Source organism: Melopsittacus undulatus, chromosome Z (assembly GCF_012275295.1).
Source record: "Melopsittacus undulatus isolate bMelUnd1 chromosome Z, bMelUnd1.mat.Z, whole genome shotgun sequence".
NCBI lineage: Eukaryota > Metazoa > Chordata > Aves > Psittaciformes > Psittaculidae > Melopsittacus > Melopsittacus undulatus.
This window is the reverse complement of record NC_047557.1, coordinates 20,598,656-20,624,380: the sequence shown is the minus strand read 5'-3', so window position 1 is coordinate 20,624,380 and position 25,725 is coordinate 20,598,656. Positions and strand designations below refer to the sequence as shown.

The 25,725-nt window shown below is 38.5% G+C and overlaps 1 protein-coding gene across 1 annotated transcript in view; it reads left to right on the top strand.

Annotated features, from left to right (window-relative positions):
* Nucleotides 1–8,087: 8,087 nt before the first annotated feature.
* PDE4D (phosphodiesterase 4D) overlaps nt 8,088–25,725 on the top strand; it is a 397,194-nt gene continuing 379,556 nt past the window's right edge. The window contains exon 1 of the mRNA XM_031051530.2: nt 8,088–8,461. Coding sequence (XP_030907390.2) covers nt 8,088–8,461 — 374 coding nt within the window. The remainder of the gene's footprint in view (nt 8,462–25,725) is intronic.

Below are 25,725 nucleotides of genomic sequence, written 5' to 3'. Positions count from 1 at the left end.
TTTTATTTTGGGGTAGGTTTGTTTGTTTGTTTGTTTTTCCTTCTTTGTTTTTGTTTTCTTTTTTTTGGTTTGGTGTTTTTTTGTTTTGTTTGTTGTCCCCCCACCAACTTGGAAGTGTTATTGCTCACTAAAAAAGCGTATCAAAAATAGGTCCCCATGGAGATATCTACAGGAATATCTTTCTGCAAACTGGAAAAACAGCCTTCCTAACAGGCAATAAGCATTTACCATGTTAATAGTCATTTTAGTAGAATTAAATTATGGACAAATTCCATAATTTAAAAAAGGCATTTAGAATTAAAAAAAAAAAATAAAAGAAAAAAAAGGCTGCTGATTGTTAACTTGTCTCTGCAATAGGATTTCAGAATATATGTTGAAACAGATATGGTGCTCTTACCATAACTGTCCCTTTCTTTGCAGTAGTAAAGAAGTTAATGATTAATGAGAATACATTCTACAAGTAGATTATGTGAGACTTATATGGGTATGGTCTTGTTATATATTCTTTTTCTACACTTCATAGTTCTACATTTAACCATATATTCTACATTTAATCAGACCTCTACTTTTTAAAGCACTCAATTTTTTCCACTTTAATCATATTTTCAATTGATTTATAGAATGATGATCTGCCGAATTACTTTTCCATTGCTAGCAGCAGGAATATGTTTCTGCTTCATGAGTCAGATGTGATAAAAAAAATTATATGAAGAGCTAGTGACTGTCCACTATATCAGAAATTCAATCTTAGTGGACTTAAAATAAGTCAGTGAAACTTCATGGTTATATGTGAAATACAGTACAGTTTTTTAAGTGTTATTTTCCTGAATTATAATGTGATTACTATCAGCACTGGACACAGTGGTGAATACTACTGAGCAAAATTTATTATCTAATGTGTGTGGTTTAGCATTGGTTTGTTTTGCGTATAGACAATGTAAATGTTTTTCTCTCACTCTACCATTGTTTACAAGGTATGTAAACTATTACAGAAGTATCTTCTCTCACATAAAGTAGGTGGACATTATTAGTTTCCTAATTAAACTGCTGTGTGTTTTCTTTTCTAATCCTGTTATACTTGTTATCTTCTTAATACATTGTGTTACATTATTTATGGTTTGTATTGCACCTCAACATTATACTTGCTTTACATTGAGGCCAAAAATTAAATGCAATGTTTTCTAATGACTGCATGTCAACTGTTAGTCAAAAAAAAATTAAGTGACAATATAAGATGCTCCACATTATTTTTTGTACGTCAGAATTATCTTCACTGCAGTACCACAGGCATCTGTTAAGCACTGCCATTCTGAAGAGGTATAACGGTATACTGTAAATGCTACTACCATCAGCTAAACAGAGCCTTAAAAATACTGTGAAAACCTTTGTCAGGAAAGATACAGAAGCAAACAAACTTATTGAACACTATTCTTTCTCCTTCTCTAAGTATTTCTTAAAAAACACAAGTACGTGTTTTTAAAGACAGATGTGAAAGGTTAAGAAACCTGCCTTACTTAAAATTACCTTTTTTTTTTATAAGGTAAAATGTTACATTTTATTTTATGGATCTCTGCATTTTGGTGTGATATACACAGGGAGCTCCAAGATGTTAATACAAGGCTAATAGATGGGTATGCCTGGAGCAATAATTGTCATATTCAAACCTCAACTCGCTAGGGAGATTCCAGTCTTGTGTGAGGAGGCTCAGGCAAGATCCAAGAAAATGAAATATATTTTTCTAAATAATTTCAGTTACAATTCTCAAACATAGAATGTTCTGCTGCTATTGAGTCTTCAGCAGACCTGGTACTTTTGAGGATTCTGTGGTGAAATAAGCCAAATCAGGGATAAAAAAAGAAAAAAAAAAAAAAAAAGCCTTGATTTCATGTAGAAAATATTGATGAAAAGTTATCATATGCTATTTGTTTGTTTGTTTCTAGATAAAGCATCTAGGTTCTCTTTATAGTACATTTTTCAATAAAGTGTAAATATCCTGTTCTTAAGAACAATATGTTCTCTCAATATTTACACACTGGTGTAAAGAACACTTAATCAAATATGTGGATTTTTAAATTTAAAGATTTGAAGGTGACTGAAGTGAAAGATACTTAACTGTAAGTGAAGAGTTAGATATTTAACTGTAATTGAACATCTGCCTTAATACTGTGCCATACTTTGTGCCCCATGCTTCAGTTTCCACTTGCATAAAATATAGGTAATAACATTCTATTTGTATTTTTTTGATGAAATGCACACAAACCACTATGTAAATGCAAAACACCATTATTCTTAGTAACATAATATTGTTACTAATAATAAATAATTGGTACAGATATGGAACATGCCAATTAAAAAATTAACATATAGCTATTACAATATACATGCATTACTGTTTCTTATTATAATACATTTTAAAATGAAAAGACTCTGCATGGAGTTTCCATGGCAAGGTTTCCATAGCTGTGAGGCTACAAGGGTGGCTTCTATGAGAAGCTGCAAGAAGCAATACCAGATGGCATCAGGATGGCCCCACCCTGGCCAGAATCCCTAACCAGAGCAGGTTTATGCCCGAAGGAGGCTGTGACCCTGTGGGAAGCCTTTGTTGGAGCAGGCTTCTGACAGGAGCTGTGGCCCCATGGAGAGAAGAGCCCACACTGGAACAGGTTTGCTGCAGGAATTGTGACTCCATGGAAGGGACCCACACTGGAGCAGTCTGCTCCTGAAGGGCTGTGCCCCATGGAAGGGACCTACATGGGAGCAGTCTGTTCCTGAAAGGCTGCACCCCATGGAAGGGACCCACACTGGAGCAGTCTGCTCCTGAAGGGCTGCACCCATGAAAGGGACCCACACTGGAGCAGAGTTTGAAGAACTGCAATCTGTGGGAGAAACTCATGTTGGAGAAGTTCATGGAGAACAGTCTGCTGTGGGAGGGACTCTATGTTGGAGCAGGAGAAGAGTGTGGAGTCCTCCCTTGAGGAGGCAGAAGCAAGCAGCAGAAACAACATGTGATGAACAACCCACATGCCCCATCCCCCTGAGTGACTGAGGAGAGGAGGAAGAGAATCCAGGAGCAAATTTGAGCCCAGAAAGAAGGGAGGGTTGTACAGAAGGTATTTAAAGATTTAGGTTTTATTTCTTGTTACGGTACTCTGACTTGATTGGTAATAAATTAATTTCACCCAAGTCAAGTCCGTTTTGCTAGTGGCAGTTGGTGAGTGATCTTTCCCCATCCTTATCTCAACCCACAAGCTTTCCATTGTATTTTCTCTTCCTCTCCAGTTGAGGAGTGGTAGAGCAGCTTTGGTGGGTACCTGCCAGCCAGCCAGGGTCAACCCACCATCACATCTACTTAACAGGGGCATGGTCATAGAGACTGATCTGGCTTTGTGAGAATCAAGTCTTACCTTTTATTTGGTGGTTATGATCTCTATGGTCTGCTTAAATACAGGCTTGACTGGTCTGTAACTTGCTATGAAATTTTTTAGGGTGTATCATTTCACAAAATAGAGTGTGTGATCAGAAGAAACATTTAACCAGCAAAAGCAAGGAAGAGATGATCTGCAGTTTGTGAGGAGAGAAAAATGGTCTAGGTCAGTTAATGTGGATGTACTGCATCCGGAATAATTAATCTCATTACTCTATAGGAACCCTGTTATTGCAGGTGGAGGCTCAGATAAGTTTTTGAAGCTTCCAAGAAGAGAAGCAGCTAAGAATTCTAAAAAGAAAAAAAATTGTTCCTCCAGAGGTCCTGAGCTAAGCTTAGGCACATTTTAACCACATCTAACCTTCTTTCTCCATACTGTGCTCCTTTCAGCCTCTGGGAGCAAACATGAATCTCCCAAATATAGTTATACAAAACTGTTTCTTAACAGCTGATTAGAAAGCAGCAGCTTCTGCTATGCCCTTCTAGAGCTGCCAGCTCAGGAGGGCCCCTGCAGCTCTGGGACTCAAGCAGAGAGCCTTTCCCTTTCAGGTCATGCCAGACAAGCCTGTGAATGAGCCAATTTCTAGCATCAGCTAAGCCTCCAAAACCAGACAGATACTTGTCTGGTTTTGCCATCTTACATCTGCTAGAATTTATTCTCCATCCTCTAAAAGCCACTGCAGTAACCAGTACTACTTGCTCAAAATATTTAATTTTCTTTTACCCTTCAAAAAATGGAAAAAATGCCAACAGCGTTGTTGCCTTCTATATAGTCATGAGTTGTCTCACTCCAATACATATCTAAAATAACTTCTGTTTGCATCTAGGTTTTGGTAGGATAGTTCATGTAAAAGACAGGGTTTGGGGCCATAGGATGCATGTGTAGTTTTGTTGTTTGTATTGTACCATAAATTCAAAGATCTTTTATGTTAGGCAATAAAAATTCTTATCCTAAAGAGGATACAAACAGAATACATTCCAGAAATCAAGCAAATCTATCTTAGCTTACATCAGTGTATATGCTAATGAAGTTTACACTACTGACCTGAATTCAGACAAGATAGCATAGTGAAAGTTTATCTAATATGCAAAGGGCAGTACCAGTGTGACTGTGAGGCTGCTGTTTTCCATTTCTGAAAAGTCATAATGGTTAAGGGAAGTCTCTGACAGCTGGGAAAAGGTTAACATTACACTCATCCTTAAGAAAGGCCACAGGGAGGATAAAAGTATTACAGACTGATCAGCCTGATCACAGCTGATGGAAAGTTCCAAGCCCATCTCTGAATTTATTTCCAGATGCCAGAGCAGGTTTGCTGCAGCACTTGTGACCCCACGGGACCCATGCTGGAGCAGTCTGTTCCTGAAGGATTTACCAAGAGCACCTAATGTTTGATTGACCTGACTGTCTTCTATGATTAAAAGACTGTGCAGAAGAGGGAACATTGGTTGTAAATACCTTCAGTTTAGTAAGGCTTTTGAAACAACCCCACAAAACATACTTATTTGGAAACTCTGGAAGTCTGGACTGGATGAACAGAATGTTAGGTGGGATCAAAAGCATCTAGCTTTTGTCTCAGCATCTAGCAGGTATCTGGCAATGAGCACATCACTACTAGAGCTCATGCTGAAGTCCAGACAAGGATAACCTGAAGCACTGGCACAGGTCAGGAGTGACTGACAGGTTCACAACCCTGCTGGAAAGGGCCTGGGGACTTCAAGGGACTGCATGGCAGGCAGCAGCCAAGCACTCTTTATCATAAGGAAAATAAACCTTGTGCCAAAGTGACCATAGCTACTGTATTGAGGGGAACGCTGGGAGGCTGGGAAGGGGCGACCAGGGTGTGCTGGGCCTAGAGCACAGGATCAGTGATGAGCGCTAGGGGCTGAGCTTACTTGGTCTGCTATGGAGGAGGTTAAAGGTGATCCAAAGGCAGCCTGCAGCTACTTGAAGGGTAGTTGCAAAGGACACCAAATTTCATAGAATAATAGAATGGTTTGGCTTGAAAGGGCCCTTAAAGATCATCTTGCTCCTGCCACAGCAGGGACACCTTCCACTAAACCAGGTTGCTCAAAGTCCTGTCCAACCTGGCCTTGATCACTGCTTGGGGTGGTGCAGCCACAGCTTCTCTGGGCAAACTTGTACCAGCGCCTTACCATCCTCACAGTAAGAAACTTCTTCCTAATATCTAATCTAAGTGTATCCTCTTTCAATTTAAAGACATTCCTCATTGTCCTGTCGCTACACACCCTTGTAAAAAGTCCCTTGTAGGCCTCCCGTTTAGGCACTGGAAGCTGCTCTAAGGTTTCCCCGGAGCCTTCTCCAGGTTGCACAGCCTCAGCTCTCTCAGCATGTCTTCACAGGAGAGGTGCTCTAGCTCCCTGATCATCTTCAGGGCTCTCATTCTGGACTCATTCCAGCATGCCCATGTTCCTCTTGTTTTGGGGGCTCAAGAGCTGAGTGCAGTACTGCAGGTGCATTCCATATGCCTGTATCCCACACTGGAAATATCCCATTATGTATTTCATTTTGAATATTACTCTCTCCTCTTGTCTCACTTCTGTCTTTCTCCTGTGTCCCACACATGCTGCCAGTCTGCTACAGCTGGGCAAGAGGTAACATCTAAGATGTCTGGTTTGAAAAAAGTCCTGTATGTCTGCATAAATAGCAGGAGAATCAGAACTTGATAAACATACCAGTTCAAGCTTAAGTTTCCTTCAACGGAAGTACTCCTTCAGCTCATCCCCAGTATTTACGTTATGCATCACAACTCAGTGTCTTGTCTGAAACTGATTGGTGAAAAAGAAACTTATTAGGACAGGGAAAAAAAGAAATGAAGGGATGATGGGTGATTATCAAAATTATCTAGAAAAGTGCTGTTAACTTGGAGAAACAAAGACCTTGGATGCATATTATTAGAGGGTGAATCTTGATTTTTGGATAGCTGTATGTCTGGGAAGGAAGGCTGACTATCAGGGTGATGAATGGAAAAAAATGCATCAACATGTTAAAGAACTAATATAGGTGTACATTTCCATCAATAAGAAACTAAGGTGTTCAAAAAGAAATTTATGGATTTTAAAAAGATTGCAGATCTGTGATGGAAAGGAAAGAAGGATGGCAAGACCAATTTTGTGATTGAGGCAGTACAAGTTGTGCATGAAGCTGATCAGAACAGTCTAATGAGTAAGTGAACACTGATTGGAAGAAAGTGCATGTGTTTTGAAGGTACTGTAGGAGAGACATTTTTGCAATGCATTCATGCTTAGTACTGGTACCCTGGCAAGCAGAAGGACTAGACAAATATGTACTAAAAGTTTTCAAATTAACACCTACATGTCTTCTTTTCATATTTTGTCAGGAGGTAGCAATTATAAGTTTGTCATGAATAAAAAGCACTAGATAATAGATTATTGCCACACAAGACAAAGACATATTCTAAACACCAGGAAAACCAGAACAACGATGACAACAAAACCAACCAACCAACCAAAAACCCACAAAAAAAACCAAACAAATAAAAAAACCAAAATCAACAACAACAACAAAAGGAGGACAAAAAAAGGGGGCAAAAAAAATGGAGAAAAAAGGGGCAAAAATAAAAAAGGCAGCCTGAAAGAAACATGGAATTTGCTTCTGTTCTGGATTACTGATTGCACATGAGCACAGAAGAAACTGAAATGTGAAACTGATTAAAAAAAAAAAAAAAACACCTTTTTAGGATGAAGTTCCCGTTCTGTACGTTCTAACTTAAAATAATTTTTTTGTGTGTGACAGTTACAAACTCCCGAAACTAGTGATTTATAGTATAAAGGCTTCCCTGTAGCACTAGGCTCAGCATCGCTATAATTAAACCTTCCTCACATTGATTTACAGCCAGTCTTACTCCCTGGGGGAGAAAGCTTACTCATCGGTGAAGATGACAGACCAGAGGAAGGTTTCAAGTTGGGAAACAGACGATTTCTAAGCCTGATGTAGCAAAGACTGAAAGTATGATGTAGGGAATAAGGGGTGGCGGAAGGAGGAGTTTAGGGACTAAGAACTCATTTTTAGCCGACCGCGAAGTTCTGGGTGAACTGGGGCATGTGAAACTTTGCCACCTGCCGTGGCTTTGCACAGCGAGTGTCCTGGGAGGGAGTCACGTCCGGCCAGTGGCCACACGCCGCGACCGTGCAGCAGCTCCCGCGGCTCCAGGACGGCAGTGGCGCTCCCGGGGAGCAAGCGGACCGGAGCCGCGGCAGGGACAGGGGATAGGGCAGTGCCCCTCAGCGGGCCGGAGCCGCGACAGGGAGGGCCTTTCGGCTCTCACTTCTCATCCTGGTACTCCCCGGTCCGTGCCCTCCCCCGTCTCCCGCAGACCCCTGCACTCCCCGCTCACCAGCTGCACCCCACCACAGCCTCCGCGCTCCCCCGCGACGGCTCCAGCCCGGCTTTAAATAGCTTCGAGCGGGTGCCGGCCCCTCTCCCCGGCCCCCGCCCCTGTCCCCGCCTCCCCTCCCGAGTGGCCTCAAGGACCCGGCGGCGCGCCGGCCGCAGCCGCTCCCACAGCCGGCCGAGGGGCGGTGCGGAAGGAGCTGTCCAACTTTTCAGCACAGTTTCCCCGCCGCTGCTCAGAGAAAGGCAGCGGCTGCCTCCCGGCCCGGCCCGGCCCGGCCCAGCGGCACCATGGAAGCAGAGCAGAGCAGCGGCAGCGGCTTGTCCGTGCAGACCGGCAGCAGCGACGGCGGCGGAAATAGCGACGGGGACGGGGGTCTGAAAGCCCCCAAGCATCTGTGGCGGCATGAGCAGCACTACCCTTCGCAGCTGCGGCAGCACCAGTTTCTCCAGCACCAGCAGACCCCCGGCCCGCCGCCGCCGTCCTCTTCGCGTGGCCGCTGCCTGGCCAGCGCTCGCGTCAGGCACCGCGGCTATTCCGACACGGAGCGGTACCTCTATTGCCGAGCCATGGACCGCGCCTCTTATGCCGTAGAGACCAGCCACCGGCCCGGCTTGAAGAAATCGCGGATGTCCTGGCCCTCCTCTTTCCAGGGCCTCAGACGGTAGGAGACGGCTTGGCCCACCGCTCCGGCCGTGTGCGTGCGGGGTGCCGCTCTCCCTCCCGCCATGGTTGCTCCTGGCCGCGGGGAGGGGAGTCGGTGGGGTCGCTGAGGTGAGGGCACAGCGGGACCCCCCCGTCGCACCGACTCCGCTTCCCGCGGCGGGCAGGAGAAGAAAGGGAGGGATTCCGTGCGGCTGCAGAGGCTCCGGAGGGGAGGTGGGGCTGGGCTGGGCTGCCGTGCTGGGGAGCCCGGGGTGGGAGGGTGCGGGGAGCGGGGCAGCTCGGCTCCCCGCGGCCCCCGGGCAGTGCTTTCCGGAGCACGCGTGACTGGGGCTCGGGCGGCGGCGCGTCGTCCCATACACGCCGGTCTGTAGGTGGAAAAGCGATCGCAAAACACGTGGGTGGGAGCGGGACCACGTCTGTGCCAGCACGGAGCCGTGAGTGGGGCGGATAGTGCGGGGCGGCAGGGACCCGCTTCCAGCCCGGCTCCGCTCCCCGCCCGGCTCTGCTTCCCGCCGCCGCCCTGCTCCGCACCCCGGCCGCCTCTGCTCTCCGGAGCTGCCCTTGCTGCCTGCGCTCCCCAGGAACCTCCAGCGCTGGTGCCGACTGGGAAGGACGCAATTCGTGTGGTGTTTACACAAAGTTAAAATAATGAGAGCTCTGGGAGGTGGGAGACAGTCTGGCAAATCCAGGGTTAGGGTCCTGCTAGTTTGAATGGCCCTAGATGAGAAAATAGGCTAATGGTTTCTTAGCCAGAGGGAGGAGTCCGTCATCAAGTAGTCTATTGTTCCCTGTTAAATGAGCTGTAGATTTATTTTGCAGTGTGTAGCTCACTAATGCCTATTTTGCCCTTGATGGCTATCACAGGCATCTGTTGTAAAATAAAATTCTCTGTCAAGATCAGCAGGATATTGTATTTGATTGATCAATTTATTATTCAGTCTTCATTTTTAGTAGCTGGAACCACTTCCTTTGAGTGGAAAGCCACACACTCGTATCTGAATATTAAGCGGACATTGTGAATAAAGGATTTATGGAGAGAATGGTGGGCAGAAGGATAATACTTAATACTCAGTTACTCTGTAGATTTTTGATTTGCAGGATAATCAGATTTTTATAGCATGATATGCTCGATGAATAAATAATAGATTCCTTTCTGAAGGAAGATTGCTTTGTGTGTTTCTGTGGTACACACTGTATTCCTTATTATGGAGCCTTGGCCATGAATCTGAGCAAGACATACTTGAATACTCTGTGGCAGTGTTTGCTCTATTGCTACCTAATGCTGGCTTCATTTCCACTTTGTATATAACCGAGAAATAAAGAGATGTCCAACAATTCTAAATTGGAACTACACGTTCAGATCTGTAATCTTTTAAATCTAGCTTTTAATATCTTTGGTTTTCACACAGCCATTCTGTTGCTACACCTTTGTATCACTTGTGTGAACTCATGCTTGTCTGAACTTAATGATGTTAAATTTTTCACTATAAGGTTTGAAAGTAAAACCATATGCTTCAAAATGAACAAATGCTTAATTTAATGCTCTTTTCAATACATACCTGTATCTTTACAAAAAAAAACTCTAAGTGTCTGGGGGTTTTTATCTTTAAGATTGAATGCATTTCTGTTTTCTGAATGCAAAGAAGTTTAAATTTTGTACATTGCAATGGTTGGTTTGAGTATATTCAGCCTTATGTCATAAGTGATCAGTAATTGAGAGGATGAGAAGTCAAGGTGGGAAGGGAAAGTACACTTACTATTTTTTGTTAGGATTTTGGGGCCATTTTAAAATTTTAAATTGCAATTCTTATGTTGCAAGTTTAAATAGGAATTTAAAGTTATCTATGAACTGTATTTTGTGTTTTGTTTGGTTTTTTTATGTTGCATTCTTTTTATAAGTGCAATAATGTTGTTTTGACAAGACATGCTGCTTTAAAATGGGGAGGTGTCAGTGCATTTTATATTCATTTTCTGAGATTTGTAAAATGGTTCAGATGTGCCTCCTTTTCAGAAGTGCTAAAGCAAAGTGGAGTAAAGCAGCTCAATAAAATTGATAATTCCATGACTTCCTTAGCAAAAGTAAATTCTCACAGTTAGTAATTCTGAATGAGACAAACAGCTATAGTGTGGAAAACCAAAGTGCATTGTAACAAATAATTGCTTTACAAAGATGTTCAAGAAATATCAGAAAAGGCTGGTTGTTCGAGGACTTTCATTTCAAATTTTGGGTCAAATGCTTTTTTTTTTTTTTCCTGGAGACCAAAACAAAATGTCTTCTTAAGATTCTAGTAAAACCAATAACCTGCAAAAAGACCGCACTATGTTCAAAAAAGACACCAGTCCCTTTTGAAGTACTTTTTTTTTTCCCCTATTCATATTAAGACTTTTTAGTATTTCTCCCTCATTTAACCTGCACATCAGAAGAACATTTCTTAATATATTCCATGAATTTATTATGGTTTAAAGTGATAAGCTTGTCTTTCAGAAAACCCCAAATTACTCTGAATATGAGAGGGTGGGAAAAATTGTGTCTAGAATTGTACTGAGTACACATCATGTGTTGGAGATAGAATTACATGGATGGCTCAAATCTGCAAAAATTACATCCATAGCATTTGTTTCTCCAGAATTTGTTTTGTTTTGCTTTGAAGATATCCCAGTTCTTAAAACCTCAATGAAAACCAGAAAGGAACACTTAAGAAGCCAAATATAAAACTTTGAAGTTTTTTTCTATTTTAAGTTTGGTAGAAAACTTAAAATAGTAACAGTTCTATTTTTTTTCAAAAGAAACAAGGAGAAGGGATTACATATGTTAAAATTTGAGTAAGAACAGTCTCGTACATCATTATAATCCAGACTGAAGAGGCTGAACATTTAAAAGGCAAAATCAACCAGAAAAAATTCTAAACTGAGTTAGCTGAAAACCAGGATGTGCTTGTAGTTTGGAAAATGAAGCATTGTTTGTACCTTTGTAATGCTTACTCTGGCTCTATTTCATCCTCAGTAACTTCATACACAACTCATTTACTACAGTGCTATATTTTCTTCAGAAAATACAATAGCATTTCATTGCATAGAACAGTGTATTAGAATCATTGTCTGATGTCTTTTTCTTAAAAGTCAAGATTATTTCTATGTTTACAAGAGAGAAGGTGGGTGCTTTGAATTTATACTTGCAAGAGCTACACAAAAGCAAGAGGAATCAAGAAGATGGCTGGGACTAGCTGTGTTTTTTTCTGTATGCTCCCTGATTACTGTGTGGTCTTGAGCAAGTCAATTAATCTCTCCCTGGCACTATTTTCTTGTGTAAAATAAATCCAGAAGTAAGTCATTACAGAATAAAAGGTACTACTATGTTATAATAAATAGTACTAGTGGAACTGGGAAATAAATACTTCAACTCAAATAGTTTTCCAGTCAATAGTGCAGAAACATTTAGTGCAATAAGTGGAGCTGATGTTCTGGTTATCTTCAAAAATTTCAGAGGTACAGTGACTATTTGCTTCTCACATAGCTATCATTGCATGGTCTGTATTCATGGTTTGGTTGTTATAAAAAAAAACCTAAGCATTTTTTGAAAGCCATTAGATATATGACAGCTACATCATCTTGCCATATCAACTTTCTATGTTCTATTTTTCACTAATTCATAAATTAAGATATTTCAGATTGGAAGAAATAAAGAAGAAACACTATTGATTCTATTTCCACCAGACATGTAATTTCCTAAAATGCTCTGTCCTTAAGGTACATCGTAATCTCTTAGTCCTTAGGCTTTCTTTAATCAGGTTTCCCAGATGATATTTTATTTTACAATAGGTCTCCTTTAAATTTTATCTCAAGTGACTTACAGGTCTAGGCTTCTTCATTAAACCAGTGTTTCATCTATAGTCATACATAAGCAACTGCACAAAGGTGAGGCAACTTCAAGTCTCTTGCCATCTAGTAATCCTGGTTGTTCCCTAATGCTGTCTACTTGAAACTACATTTGATAAGTGGCTATTAAAACTATTCAGTGTCAAAAAAATATACTTCCTCTCCCTTTCCATTTCTTGTATGGGACTAGGTCTAATCAGGTAGCATCTACTAATGAGTTGTGTACATATGGATGTTGCTCCAAAGTATCGTTTTTTTTTTCTTGAAGTGTCAATCTTGTTATACCACTTAATAAATGGTTAAGATACCAAAATAACATCCAAGATTGAATGCAGTGTAATTTTTCAGTGGCCCATGGGATTTATTCTCTGTTAAGAGAAAAACAGAATATTCTATGTTAGTTTTTACTTTCTGAAGTCTGGGACGCTACATGACACTGTAATATTTAGCTAGATAATCCTTTGGTTTCTGTAGCTTCAGATAGAGCACCTGGAAAAATAATGGTGCCTTCGCAAATCTTGCCAAATGTCTGTCTTCTCCAAAAAAATCCACCCTTCTCTGTTCTGCTTGGTTTGAAAAGCTGCTCTTGATCCATTGTGCCCTAGCTGCTTCCACACATCCTAAGGAAAAGGAAGATGAGTGTTTTCCAGCTTACAGGGCAATAGAAAATACTCTCAGAATTTAGCAGCAGTCTCTAATTGAGAATTTTGTTGTTTACTTGTCTGGGAGTGTTTTATTGCTTTGTTTACTACTAAGTGGTACTGGCTTCCAAGATGTTACAATAATTGGCATATGCTAGTTCTCCCTCAAAGATACAAATAATTTTTACAACTTAGTAAACACTGTTGGATTAATGCTCTTTATGAATTGTCCATAAAGATAAATTAGAAACGTATCTTGTCAAATGTTTTAAATAAGTCACTGTAATGGCATTATTTTTGTGTTTGTTTCAAAAGGCTTACATTTTGAATTGTTAGAGTTGTGTGACATGAACAATAGAAATAGCATTAATTTTCATGCTGTTAGAATTTGCAAAATTATTAGTTTTTAAAATTCATATATTCAAATGTGTTTGATATGAATTGTTACTGCAAATTACTGTTGCTGATTTTGTAAACTAGTTAGTATAGAAGCCTGGTAATTTATCAGAAAAAGTCCATCATAATCAAATAGAGATTAAACAGTACTTAAATACTTTCTGTTGAAGACATAGGTATGTAAAGTTCTGCCTTAAAATTGTTAACATAACTGTTTAATGTATTTCCCAATGGGGAGCCATGTAATGCAGTTTTTCTTTTAGTATTTTTAAAGTAGGTTTTAAGATAACAATATTTAAGTATTAGTAGAGTTGTCTATCTAAGAAGTCATCTGTAAAGTAACCCCCAGACTCATGGTGTCAGCTCTGTGGCATGCAGCTGAAGTTCTAAGTGTCTCTCTGTTGGGACACCAGGTGCAAAGCTGAGATGTAATTTAGATGGGAATTTTATGTAAAACACTGAAAGAACCTTTGTACAATTCTTAAAAAGTTATCTTAAATTGAGTTAAATAATTTTAACTACATGGTGCCCCTTCTGCTAGAGAAGACTTTGGAGCTAGCAGGTGATTGGAAAACCTGTGAGATTGTGTTGATGTGTTAGAACTGTAAAAGTGAGAGGAAGCTGGAATGTATAGGTCCAAAAGCAAGGCAGAACCATTTGCTAAACAGATTATCTTGATGGAGAAGTTGCAAGACTGATTTTTTTGCTAGAGGATGGTAAGAGTTTCATGAAGAAAGGGTGTTGGACAAATCCCATTCCATATAACTTGATAGAATGGGTTCAGAACAGGCTGGTACATGTTGACATGAGGAACGTCAACTTTCCTTTGCCAGTTTAATTAGTATGACGTATATTGCAGCTCAAAAAAAAAAAATAGAGCATTTCTAGTAGAGTTTATGCTTGTAAACAGAAATGCTGTTTTTTTTCTGAGAATGAGGGCTCATTTTTTTGGTAATATAGTGAATCACCACAATGGCTGGATTAATTCCAAAGCTCTTATGGTAATCTAGAGAAACTACATTTAGCGATACTTGTTTAGATTGCTTATTTATAGGTAATAGTAATATTTGGATGTGTACTTAAACACACATATGCAAAGAGAACCAAAACACATTCAGTCATAGGAAAGTAAATCCAGCTTTGAAATTGGAGTTAGGCAGGTCAATTAACAAGTAAGTTTATATTAAATATAAGAGACAAGTTTCAGGAGACTAGAAAGTGCTGAAAAGCTGTGCTTAAGGGATCTGCAAGTTCACGAGAAAAAGTGCATTTTCCACTCCGTAGGATATGTTAGAGGGATGAAAATTTTCAGGTTTTGTCAGGTTTTGAAACTGAGATATCACTGGATGCACATCACTCAGTTATCACCATAGGTTATTACACCTACGTTTTGGGATGTGGTCATGTTCACATGTTTGCAGCAGCTGACAAAAAAAAAATTATGAGATTGAGAGCTGTTGGTATTAAAATTGCTTCCTATTTTGGACCTGTTCATCATCATCTTCAATTATTAGTTCTAAACTAGTAATTTTAGGTTAAACTCATCAACTTCTCTGATTTATTTACTAATTTTTTTCTCTACTTTGAAAGTAAAGGAGCACCAAGTTTTCAAGGCAACAGTTTAGTTCTCAAGAAACAGTGGAAGGACTTTCTATAGAAGTGAATAGGAGTGCAACTAGTAAGAAATTATGGCAGTAAATGGAAGGAGGATAAATATTCTACTGAACTGTACTCATTTTTATATCAAATTTAAGACTGAGATGCCTTTTTGCAGATGCACTTGTGTGAGTGCTCTCTCTCAGATGTTTGCAATGGCATTAAATGAAACAATTGTAACTTCCCATCTAATGGTAGGATAGTGATATAAAGGACTGCTGTATGTATGCTTCAGGAACCAATGTTAATTTCATTTCCCTCTGTCCACTTATAATCTCAGATTATCACCAACTCATGTTTCTCTATGCATGAATATTCTAGGGATTTTCATGCATAATGTGCTTGGCTGTGAGAAACCAGTTTACACTTAAGATAGTTGTTTTGATATATTTACATTGTTTACAGGGTTTCCCATAAATGGACAGAAGAATGCTTCTGTGATATTTAATATTACAGAAATTTCACTAGACATCCATCTTATTTTGATCAATGAACAAGGAGTAAATACTGGATACCATAAAAAGTTAATTGCTGTAGTAGTCACCTGAATTTCTCTTTTCCATTGATGTGATTTAGAAAAAATACAAAAGAAACTGATAATTTTAACAAATAATAACAATGTGAGGACACTAAGAAAGAAAGATGTTGGGTAAGAAAGATAAAAATTGATTTGTGCAAACAAAGCTTACCATTGAGGCTTCACTAAAATTGTCTGGCAAGTCTCACCATCCTCTGACTTTTGACTTTTTTTACTAGTTTACATCAGTCTATCCCTACAGTGATTTGTTAACTTTCTTTAGGAACTAAACAAATTTACACTCATACGTAGTGACTATAGACCAGTAACGGAAAAGATGTTTACCTGGAAAATGTATATTTGAATAGGGTATCCAACAGAGTAGCTTAGGTGTACAGCAGGAGATCGTTCTGAGCAAAGTAGTTTTCTTCACACCTCATACTGCCAGAAACTTCATGTGTCATCGTGAAAATACAAATAAGCTAGTTTCCTGTATTGATCTTTTGAAGACTAGCAGAATTCCTAAGATTAAGGAGGATCTCATACTTACAGAGTATTTTTCTTCTGGAAGAGTTTTACAATTTTTCAAAACCTACAAGTTACTTTCTGTGTAAGGCATAGTGGACCTTTAACATGCATATTCTAAAACTAAAGATGTCTTGTTTTCTATTTATTGTCTTAGAATCATAAAGGTGGGAGAGATCTCTTAGCAGAATCAGCTATATCTGTGTCATACCTTTTATTTTCTTTCCTCTTTAGTCCATATTTTTAGAGTTCTAATCTAGTTTCTCCTTTCTTCTACACTCCTTCCACTTTTTATCCATACATTTCATTATATAGGAAGTCCAAAACTGGTCAAACCTTCAGCTAAGGAAATCCCAAGAGTGGAGAGTGCAGAAGCATATTTAAGTGTTCTGAAAGGTATGCTTCTGTTTATTTATCCTAGTTTGATGATTGTCATTTTTCCAACAACTTGGCAATGTAACATAATAGGCTTCTAATGCTCAGTAGCCCCACATGCTTTTTAGACAGAAATGCTATATAATTTTTATCTTGCAGTTGTGCAGTTTCCCCCAGTAGTAGGTTCCTGCAAATCCCGTGTTAATAAATAGAGATCAAGTACTTCCTTGAGCTCATGAAGCAAGTGAAATTACTATAACCACACCATTTTTATAATGTAACTTGCAGTCTAGAGTATAGGGAAGTCCTGTTAAATTTTTTTATGCAACATTTAGTATTCTATAAAAGATAGAAAAAAAGCTTTTGACTTGGTAGTCCCATTAAAATAACAGGCAAACACTGGTGGTGTAGTAATAAAAGCACTAGTGTAATATAAAACATAGGGTAGATTTTTTTTTTTTCAGTGACAGAGGCATACTCAAAGAAAACAAGGTAAGGAAGTAACTTAAAGTACCTCTTTTCTTGGGATGAAGTATGCAGCAAATAATTAAATTATTCATTGTGAAATTCTTATGTCTTATTAAATAATGCAGGAGTACAGCAAAATCCACATGACTGGAAACAACTGACTAATCCTTATTTGGATCACACTCAGAGCAAAACTATATCAGCAAAGTCTATTGTAAACCTTTTCTATGCATTTGTCCAGAATGTATATTAAATCTTTTCTGACCTATTTAACTTTTAGTATCTGTAAGTGTGGTTGAAAAATCAGTAACTGAATTCTGGTATTTGATTCTGCCTCTACTTAAAAGAACTCCCCTTTTATTGAATTACATCTGCATTTAGTAGGGACAAAGAATCTTAAAATCTAATTTGGAACACAGGTCAGAGAAAAAAAAACGGTTTGAGTTGGCAGCAACAAAACTGCTAACTAACAAAACAAGGAAATTAAAGCTGTACAGAAATGCAGAGAAATGAGCAGATTGATACTCACAGGTACACTTTCTGCCCTTCCAACCATATAATATTTTTCACTGGTGCATAAGTAGGAAATTAGCTGAGGAGATATATGTAAGTAAATTTCAGTCAGTTTCAGTTCACAGAACTTAATGACTTTGATTCTTGTTTTAGCTACATGCACCTTTTGTTTAAGTTTATGCACCATTACTGTGCACCAAATAGTGACAGAGAAATGCTTCTGCTTCAGCCTCTGCCTTCCCTTCCAGGAGCAGTATGTAATTATCTAATTGAAGTCTGAACTTCATTGAACTTTGTCTTCTTAGAGTTTGCAACAGGAAAGTGGTAAGGCTGAGAGATCCCAGAGCATCACTGTCTTTAAAAGCTTATTATTAGGAGAAAAACTTTTGTTACTACTAAAAAGATCATTGACTTAATACGAGCCCTTACATTGCTCAAATTCAACTTCATTACTTCTCTGCCCTTCTCACCAAAAGAAATAACACAGAGTATGCAATATACAGTTCAAGTGGTCCTAACATTTTTCAGCTGTGTAAAATAAGAAGGTGAATGTTTTTACAACATGCTACTTTGTGACAGTAGTGATTACAGTCGTTAGCAATGTGGTATGATGGACTGAGCGCATGCTTTATATGTTGGATCTAAAATTCTAATACCAATTTACCTCAATTCTTGGTAGATCTCAAATGTACTCAAATCTGAATTTCTAATTTTTGATGCTCCAGTTTTACTCTAATGTGCAATATTAAAAAAAACCCAAACAAACAAAAACACAAGAAAAAAAAACCCTGCCCAAAAAATATTATTATTATTTTAGATGGAAATACCCACCCACAATATCTCAAGATGAACTTCCTAATGTTTCTGAGAGTTAGAAAAATCACACAACTTGGCAAGTGCTTGTGTCAAAACCCCTGGATTCTCTCATTTGTCAAAATAAGCTTAAAGTGCACAACAGCGATAAGGGTAGACCATCTTTCTGCAGTTCCATTTTCAGCAGAAAAAAACCCAAAGATGCCATGGCATCCTGTGTCTTGTGTTGATTTCCTAATTACAAAGGGTTCAGTAGAATGCAGCTAAATTCATCAGTGTTTGATCTCCACTGTCATAATCTCTTAACAATATCCCATCTCCAGCTGTATCAACTCTTACCCGTATGAGAAAATCAAAGACTGTCAAATATGTATGCAAATATGTATTCCTCGGCATGAAAAAAGATGTTTAAAGGCAGATAAGGTAGTGTTACTGTTCCGATTTAAAAGTTCTTACGAGATATACATGTAAAAATACACCATTTGAGCAGACTTTAAAACAAACAGAACGCAGCTGAATGATCTTGAATAGTTTGCAAGTGTTCAATTCTGCTTTCCTATCTATTATTCTAGGTAATAATGATGATTAACCGGTTGTGTATTAAATATACACCAGTTTCCTTGCTTCATTTCTGAGAAATTACTTTATTCTGGGACGTAGCTGTTTTAGTTTATGACATGGATCATATTAACATTAAGGATGTTAGCAGAGAGAAAAGAATATGTAACTTGCACAATACTTAATTTCCCAGCTGGATCTTTGAGCTTGGTATATCTTGGTATATCTTTTTCTGATTTATATATTATTAAATTAAATTCTTCAACATTGTTTCCTAAATTTTATTTTGCTATCTGTTTTAAAGAAGTTAATTCCATATTTATAATGCTGCTTCAAACTTAAAAAAGAAAAAAAGTTTTCTGAAAGCTGTAGGTAAAATAACTGCTTTCTGAGTAACTGCTGAAGTCCACAGTAATAAAATTGAAGTGATAAAGTTCTCTGGGTGGATTTGAAGGAACTTGATCAAACCCAGAGAATTTAGTGTTGTGTTTTTGTCAGAGAATCATAGAATTGTTTAGGTTGGAAAAAACTGTTAAGATCATCAAGTCTAACTTTTAACACTGCCAAATCCACCACTAAACTGTGTCCCTGGGTGCTACATCTACATATCTTTTAAATACCTCCATGGTGACTCAACCACTTCCCTGGGCAGTGTAGTCCAGTGCTTGACAACAATTTTGATGAAAAAATTTTCTTAATATCTAATCTAAACCTCCCCTGGCACAATGTGAGGCCATTTCCTCTTTTCCTGCGGATTATGCCTTGGGAGAAGAGATTGACACCCATCTCGATAGAACCTTCTTTCAATTTTAGGTAGTTACAGAGAGTGGTAAGCTCTCCCATGAGTCTCATTTTCTGCAGACTAAACAACTCCAGTTCTCTCAGCTGTTTCTCATAAGACTTGTGCTCTAGGCTACCTGTGTTGCCTTTTTCTGGACCGGCTCCAGCACCTCAATGTTTGTCTTGTAGTGAAGTTCCCAAAACTGAACACAATATTTGATGTATGGCCTCACCAGTGCCAAGTATAAGGGGATGATCATTTCCCTAGATTTCTCTGGTCCTATTGCCTACACTAATTCTGAAACAGGCCAGGATGCTTTTGGCCTTCTTGGGTGCTTGGGCACATACTAATATGAGTGTGCTCAGGTGTGTGTGAATATGAACACCTGGCTCATGTTCAACTGGCTGTTGACCAGCACCTGCAGATTCTTTTCCTCCAGGCAGCTTTTCAGCCACTCTTCCCCAACCAGCAGCATTGCATGGGGTTGTTGTGGCCCAAGTGCAGGACCTGGCCTGCATCCTTGTTGAAACTTGTACCACTGGTCCAGTCTGTCCAGATCCCTCTGCAGAGCCTTTCAACCCCCAAGCAGATCAACACTCATACCCTACTTGGCATCATCTGCAAACTTACTGAGGTGTTCACTGAATCCTGTTGTCCAGATCATTGTTAGATATTAAACAGAGCTGAGCCCTGGGGAAAAACCTTGACCAGCTGCTAACAGTCACCATCAGTCTTTGGGCCTGGCCATGCAGCCAGCTTTTACTTCCCAGCAAAGAATACACCAGTCCAAGACACGAGCAGCCAATTTCTTCAGGAAATGGTGTTAAAGGCTTTCCTAAAGTCTAGATAGACAACATCCACAGACTTTCCCTCATCCACTAAACAAGTCACCTCATCCTGGAGGGAGATAAGGTTATTCAAGCAGGACCTAAACCCATGCTGACTGGGCTGTCTTATATGTGCCACATGATGGCACATGACTCAAGATTGCCTGCTCCATAACTAAAGTCAGGCTGATGTGCTCATAGTTTCTTGGATCCTCCTTCCAGCCCCTCTTGTAGATGGATATCACATTTCTTAACCTCTGTTCAACTACGATCTCCCTGTTTAGCTGGGACTGCTGATAAATGATGGAAAGTCGCTTGATGAGCACTTCTGCCAGCTCCCTTAGTCTTCTTGTATGGATCCCATTCATGGCCATAGACATGTATGTCAAAGTGTCTAAGTGTAGCAGGTTGCTGACTACTTCCCCTTGGATTATGGGAGCTTCTTTCTGTTCCTTGTCTCTGTCTTCCATTTCAGGTGGCTGGAGAGCAGCTGGTCTTACTATTAAAGACTGAAGCAAAGAAGGCATTTTTAGCCATGTCCTTATCCACTGTAATTACGTTTCCCCCCTGCATCCCATAAAGGATGGAGATTCTCCTCAGCCCTTCTTTTGTTGCTAATGTATCAATAGAAACATTTTTGTCTTTTTTGTCAGTAACCATATTAAATTCTAGCTGGGCTTTGGCCCTTTTAATTTTCTCTTTGCGTAATCTCACAACAATCCTTGTAGTCCCCCTGAACTGCCCTTTCTTCCAAAGATCATAAACTCGCCTTTGTTTTCTTGAGATCCAGACAGAGGAACTAGGAGAAACTATGCTTATCCTACATAAGTCATGATTTAATTATGTTTATGTATTCAAATTATGTAACTTATTTACTATATAGAACAAGTAGTATAATGAATACATGGCTGATGGAAACCATGTAATGTTTTTTGCTCAATAAAAATGCTACATAGATGGAAATTAAAAACACTTAACAACATTATTTTTACCTTTTATATCATTAACTGCTGAGTTTTGAAACTAGCACAAACTTTTCTTCTTTTTCCTGGGGAAAGTTCCTGATTGCTCATATGCATGGCACCTTGTGGGTATTAAATAAATTTCATTTTACATTAATAGTATGTGTGTGATTATTCAAGGTGATATAGAGCATTCTTTTATTGAGGTACAATATTAAGTTATAAAAGGCAGAAAGTATCTATTACTTTCTAACTGACTCAGACACAAAGTGATCATTTTTATCCGTTTTGTATATCTGTCATTGTTATCATGTTATCATTGCCGTGGTTTTGGAAGTGTCGAAGCATCAGACAGAATGATGACTTATTCCAAAGCTCGAACCACCCAGTAATAATTCAAAAGATCGTAAATTTTAGTTATGTGAAAGGAGGTTGCAGGGGCAAATAAAAAAGGCAGGGGTTACAGGCAGCTTAACCTAGAGTAGAATTCCAAAGTGCCCTAAAAAGACTTCCTTCCATATATGAAGCTTCTTGTTTGTTTAAAACTGTGGATACAAGCATCTCAGCTGGAGTACCTCGGAATATTGGATCATCACAAAAAATACATTGATTTAGCATTTACATAAGACAGTGCAGTTGTAAAATTCCAAGTGATGTTGCTGAAAAAGCAGCACCTTCTCACTATGTTCGTTCTTAGAAGAAGCATATTTCCAAGTGACTCCATAAACACTGTACATGTACTGTACAGCTTTTAAATTATACAAACTTCCATTTCTACTTTCACAGATTTTGTAAATGTTTCTGAATTTTATTTATTCTTATGTCGTCTATCAGCATTTTGCTCTCTTGAAAATGAGCAGAAGGGCATCTAAACAGGAGGAAGTCAGATAAAATTACCTTTTTTTTTTCCATTACTTACAAAGAACTTAATGGACCTTTGAAAAAATGCTGACATTTAACACCAGTGAAATCTCTGTGTGCTACAAGTGATGCAGATGCTAATTTTAAGTGGTTTTTGTTGTAAAAGACTAATATTTTTTCTCCTTCTATTTTTTTTTTTTCAGCAGGAGATGTCAGGCCTTACTTTTGATGTGGAATGATTATTTTATGAGAGATGCTGACAATGGATATTACCTGTCATCTGAATAGGCCTAATGTATGACAGGATGTATGGTTTGCAATTATATCTGCAGTACTTGATCCCAGGATGAAATCTGTGATTGGTCAGGTTTAATAATTTTTTTCATGTTCATGTAGAATATTATCAATATTTTTGCAATATCACAAGAAAGCAGTCACTCCAGTGGAATTTAAGAGACTTATGGCTTAATCTTGCAAATTACTTTCTAGTGGGTTTCTCCCTTGCAGTAAGAAAAGAACATTTTCAGCTTGTTTGAACGTTTGACAAGTGTTAATTGAGGATTGGTATGAGAGCTGATTTGGAAGTGGGAATTGTCATACAGGAAATAAGATATAAATAAAGTGGGGATAACTAATGAACAAGCTTGAAGGTGAAAGGATGCTGTAGAAAGGGGAAAAGACAGCAACAGAATACACCAAGGGAGACAGAGATGTTGAAGAAATTGATTAGATAATTTTCTTTGCAGCAGCGTTCTAGATGAATAGTGGAGTTATAAAATAATAAGACCCTGGATGTTAGTGCTGTATTTGCAGATGGATAGGAAAAGTTGTGTCTAAAATCTGGAAAATGGGTTTTGCTTTTCAGTGAGCATCTACAATTGTATAGGACACTCCTGAAAAAGTACCAGTTATAAAATGTACTGGTACTCATAGGCAGCTAGTAATGTTTGTTCAGTTCCTTGCGCCACCTAACCTCGGCGGATTGTTGAGGTAACGAGGATCCTCAACAAGGAGTTGTGCGTCATCTGATTTTATTTTGGGAATTCTATAGGTACAAGGATGTATGTGTATTTCTCTCATACTTGATGCCTTTAATTTGCTTATATTTTTCTAAATTGCTTTTCCTGATGTATTTCAGTGGGAATGTTATGATTTTACATAAATATGAAATGATGATTTACCTGTTATTCATTTGTAAATGAAATACGAAAACAAGCCTTAAGGGATGTCTCCCAGCATATCTGGATTGTGCCTATTGGTATCAGGAAAATGTAGCTCCAGATTTTATCATAGCATGTGCAGTATCTCAGTGAAACTCTATGTTCATTTCACCAGGGAGGTCTGTTCTTTCAGCAGCATGTGGGTGATACTTGTGCTCCACTATCTCACACAACTGTTTGAGATTAATCCACCTACATTAATACATTTTATTACATTATGGCAAATCCTCTATTATTTCATCATAACTATGTCTTCTAGGCCACGGATTCTTTGCTAAAATTCATGTCCTGATAATCAGAAGAAATTAATGAACTAGACTTATCTAAGGGATACCTTGAGAGTAATTTGTGAACTTTGATAAAAAGTTTTATTTCTGTGCTTCCTTTAATTCTTTTTGCTTTGCACTGTTTCCTGCTCTCAGTGGTATTTTCCCACTCTTAACAGAACATAGGTATAAAAATGACTCAAAAGCGTAGATCACCATACTTGAAATAAGACAATTAAGTAACCATTCACATGGATGTAATTTGATCCTACGGTATCGCTAAAGTATTTTGGATTATGATAATGTAACAAATTGAATGCAAATTGCAATGTATCTATTTTCAAATATTTTCTGACAAGATTTCAATGATGAATTTTGCTCCCTACACACATTATCTTCGATTTCCTATTTTATGAAAAAAAAAAGTATTTGCATGCTTTTTTTAAAAGTTACTCAATCCCACAAATTTTCTAGACACATCTAATAAAAAAAATTAATAAGAGATTAAGAAATAGGGTGTATACATTAAAAGGAAGTAGGTTCTGTCTGAAACTGTAGGTACTTATAATTCAAAATCTACTTCAGGCAGATATGAAAATAAATATATATATACAAAAAATCAAAGGTGGCAAAACATAACTGAGAAGTAAATATGATTTACATGTAGGCTAATAAAGTTTCATACTACTTGCTAGAGGTCTGTTGTAATAGGAAGATGGCAATATGATAAAACTACGTGGTAGGAAGTTGATAAAAAGCAATCAGTTAGTCAAGGGTGTGTAAACAGAAATGCCTTATTTGTATGTCTGTGTGTGTATGTTCACTTACTGTTAGGGCTGTGATTTTTCTAGGAAGCCAGTGAAAACTAAGCAACAGCAAGCTTTTGAAACCACAGGCCAAATAGCTTACAATGGAAATGTATATTACTGTAGCACAGAGAGTTTAGCTAAAGAACAACAATAAGCAAGATAAATGATTGAGAATGAAACTTTGTTTCTCCAGCAATGCCTAAGTATTTATCTAAATATGTGAAGTGTAAGTATAAATATAGGTCTATATAGTGTTTTCAGAGGTACTGACCCCCATCTACTACTGAAGTCACAGCTGCTGCAGTTGCTTGCCCTATTTAGTGAGGAGTATAAAACCTAAAGTAAGTTATGTGGAAGTAATGGGTATAAGCAGGCTGAATTTCAGCTGTTTTGTGCTAATTGCATCCTTATACACTGTGCCATCACAGGAAATTTTATTGCCATCACAAGAAATTTTGTTGAGGATGAATCTATTTCATGCTTAGTACAGTACACTTGGGTAGCTGTGTTGAATAGAGATGTTTTAATCACTTCAGCTTATTTACCATAGCTTTTTTTTTATGTGTCTGCACACCTATATGCCACTTTCCTACAGAGATCAGAGTTAAGAACACATTCACAGAACAGTTTAAGGTGATCAGACTGCATCCTATCAGTCAAAGCAGGGCATTTGCATCACTATTCAAACAAACATTGTGGCTAGGCAGAAACTACAAATCAGCAGAACTGAAATAAATTTTACATTTCAACTGACTGAGCCAGTGTATTAACTTTTATCCCAAATATATGGATAATGAAGGTTTTCAAGCTACCTTCAGTGCAGAAGGTACTGCCAATCAATGCCCAATGCGTCCAGGTTTTGACCTGCAAGCTTCTGTTTATAGTTCTGGTGTTACTGTTGACACTGTTGCTTTGTTGGCATGTGTTACATATTACACTCAGAAGTCTTCCCTGCATCCAATATGTTCAATTATTTATAGATATAAGCAGTGGGGGTTTTGATCCAGTCTAATGTTGCCACCCTTTCTCTTTTAATTTCACAAAATAGATACCATAAAGTCAATACTGTTTATACATGAATAAAAAAGAGGTGAAAACTTGAGCTTCATTCTGAATTACTTGCCACCTCTGGACTTCAAGAAGGCACTTAAATCAAGCTGAATATACTATACATATTTTGTCTCATTATTTCACTCAA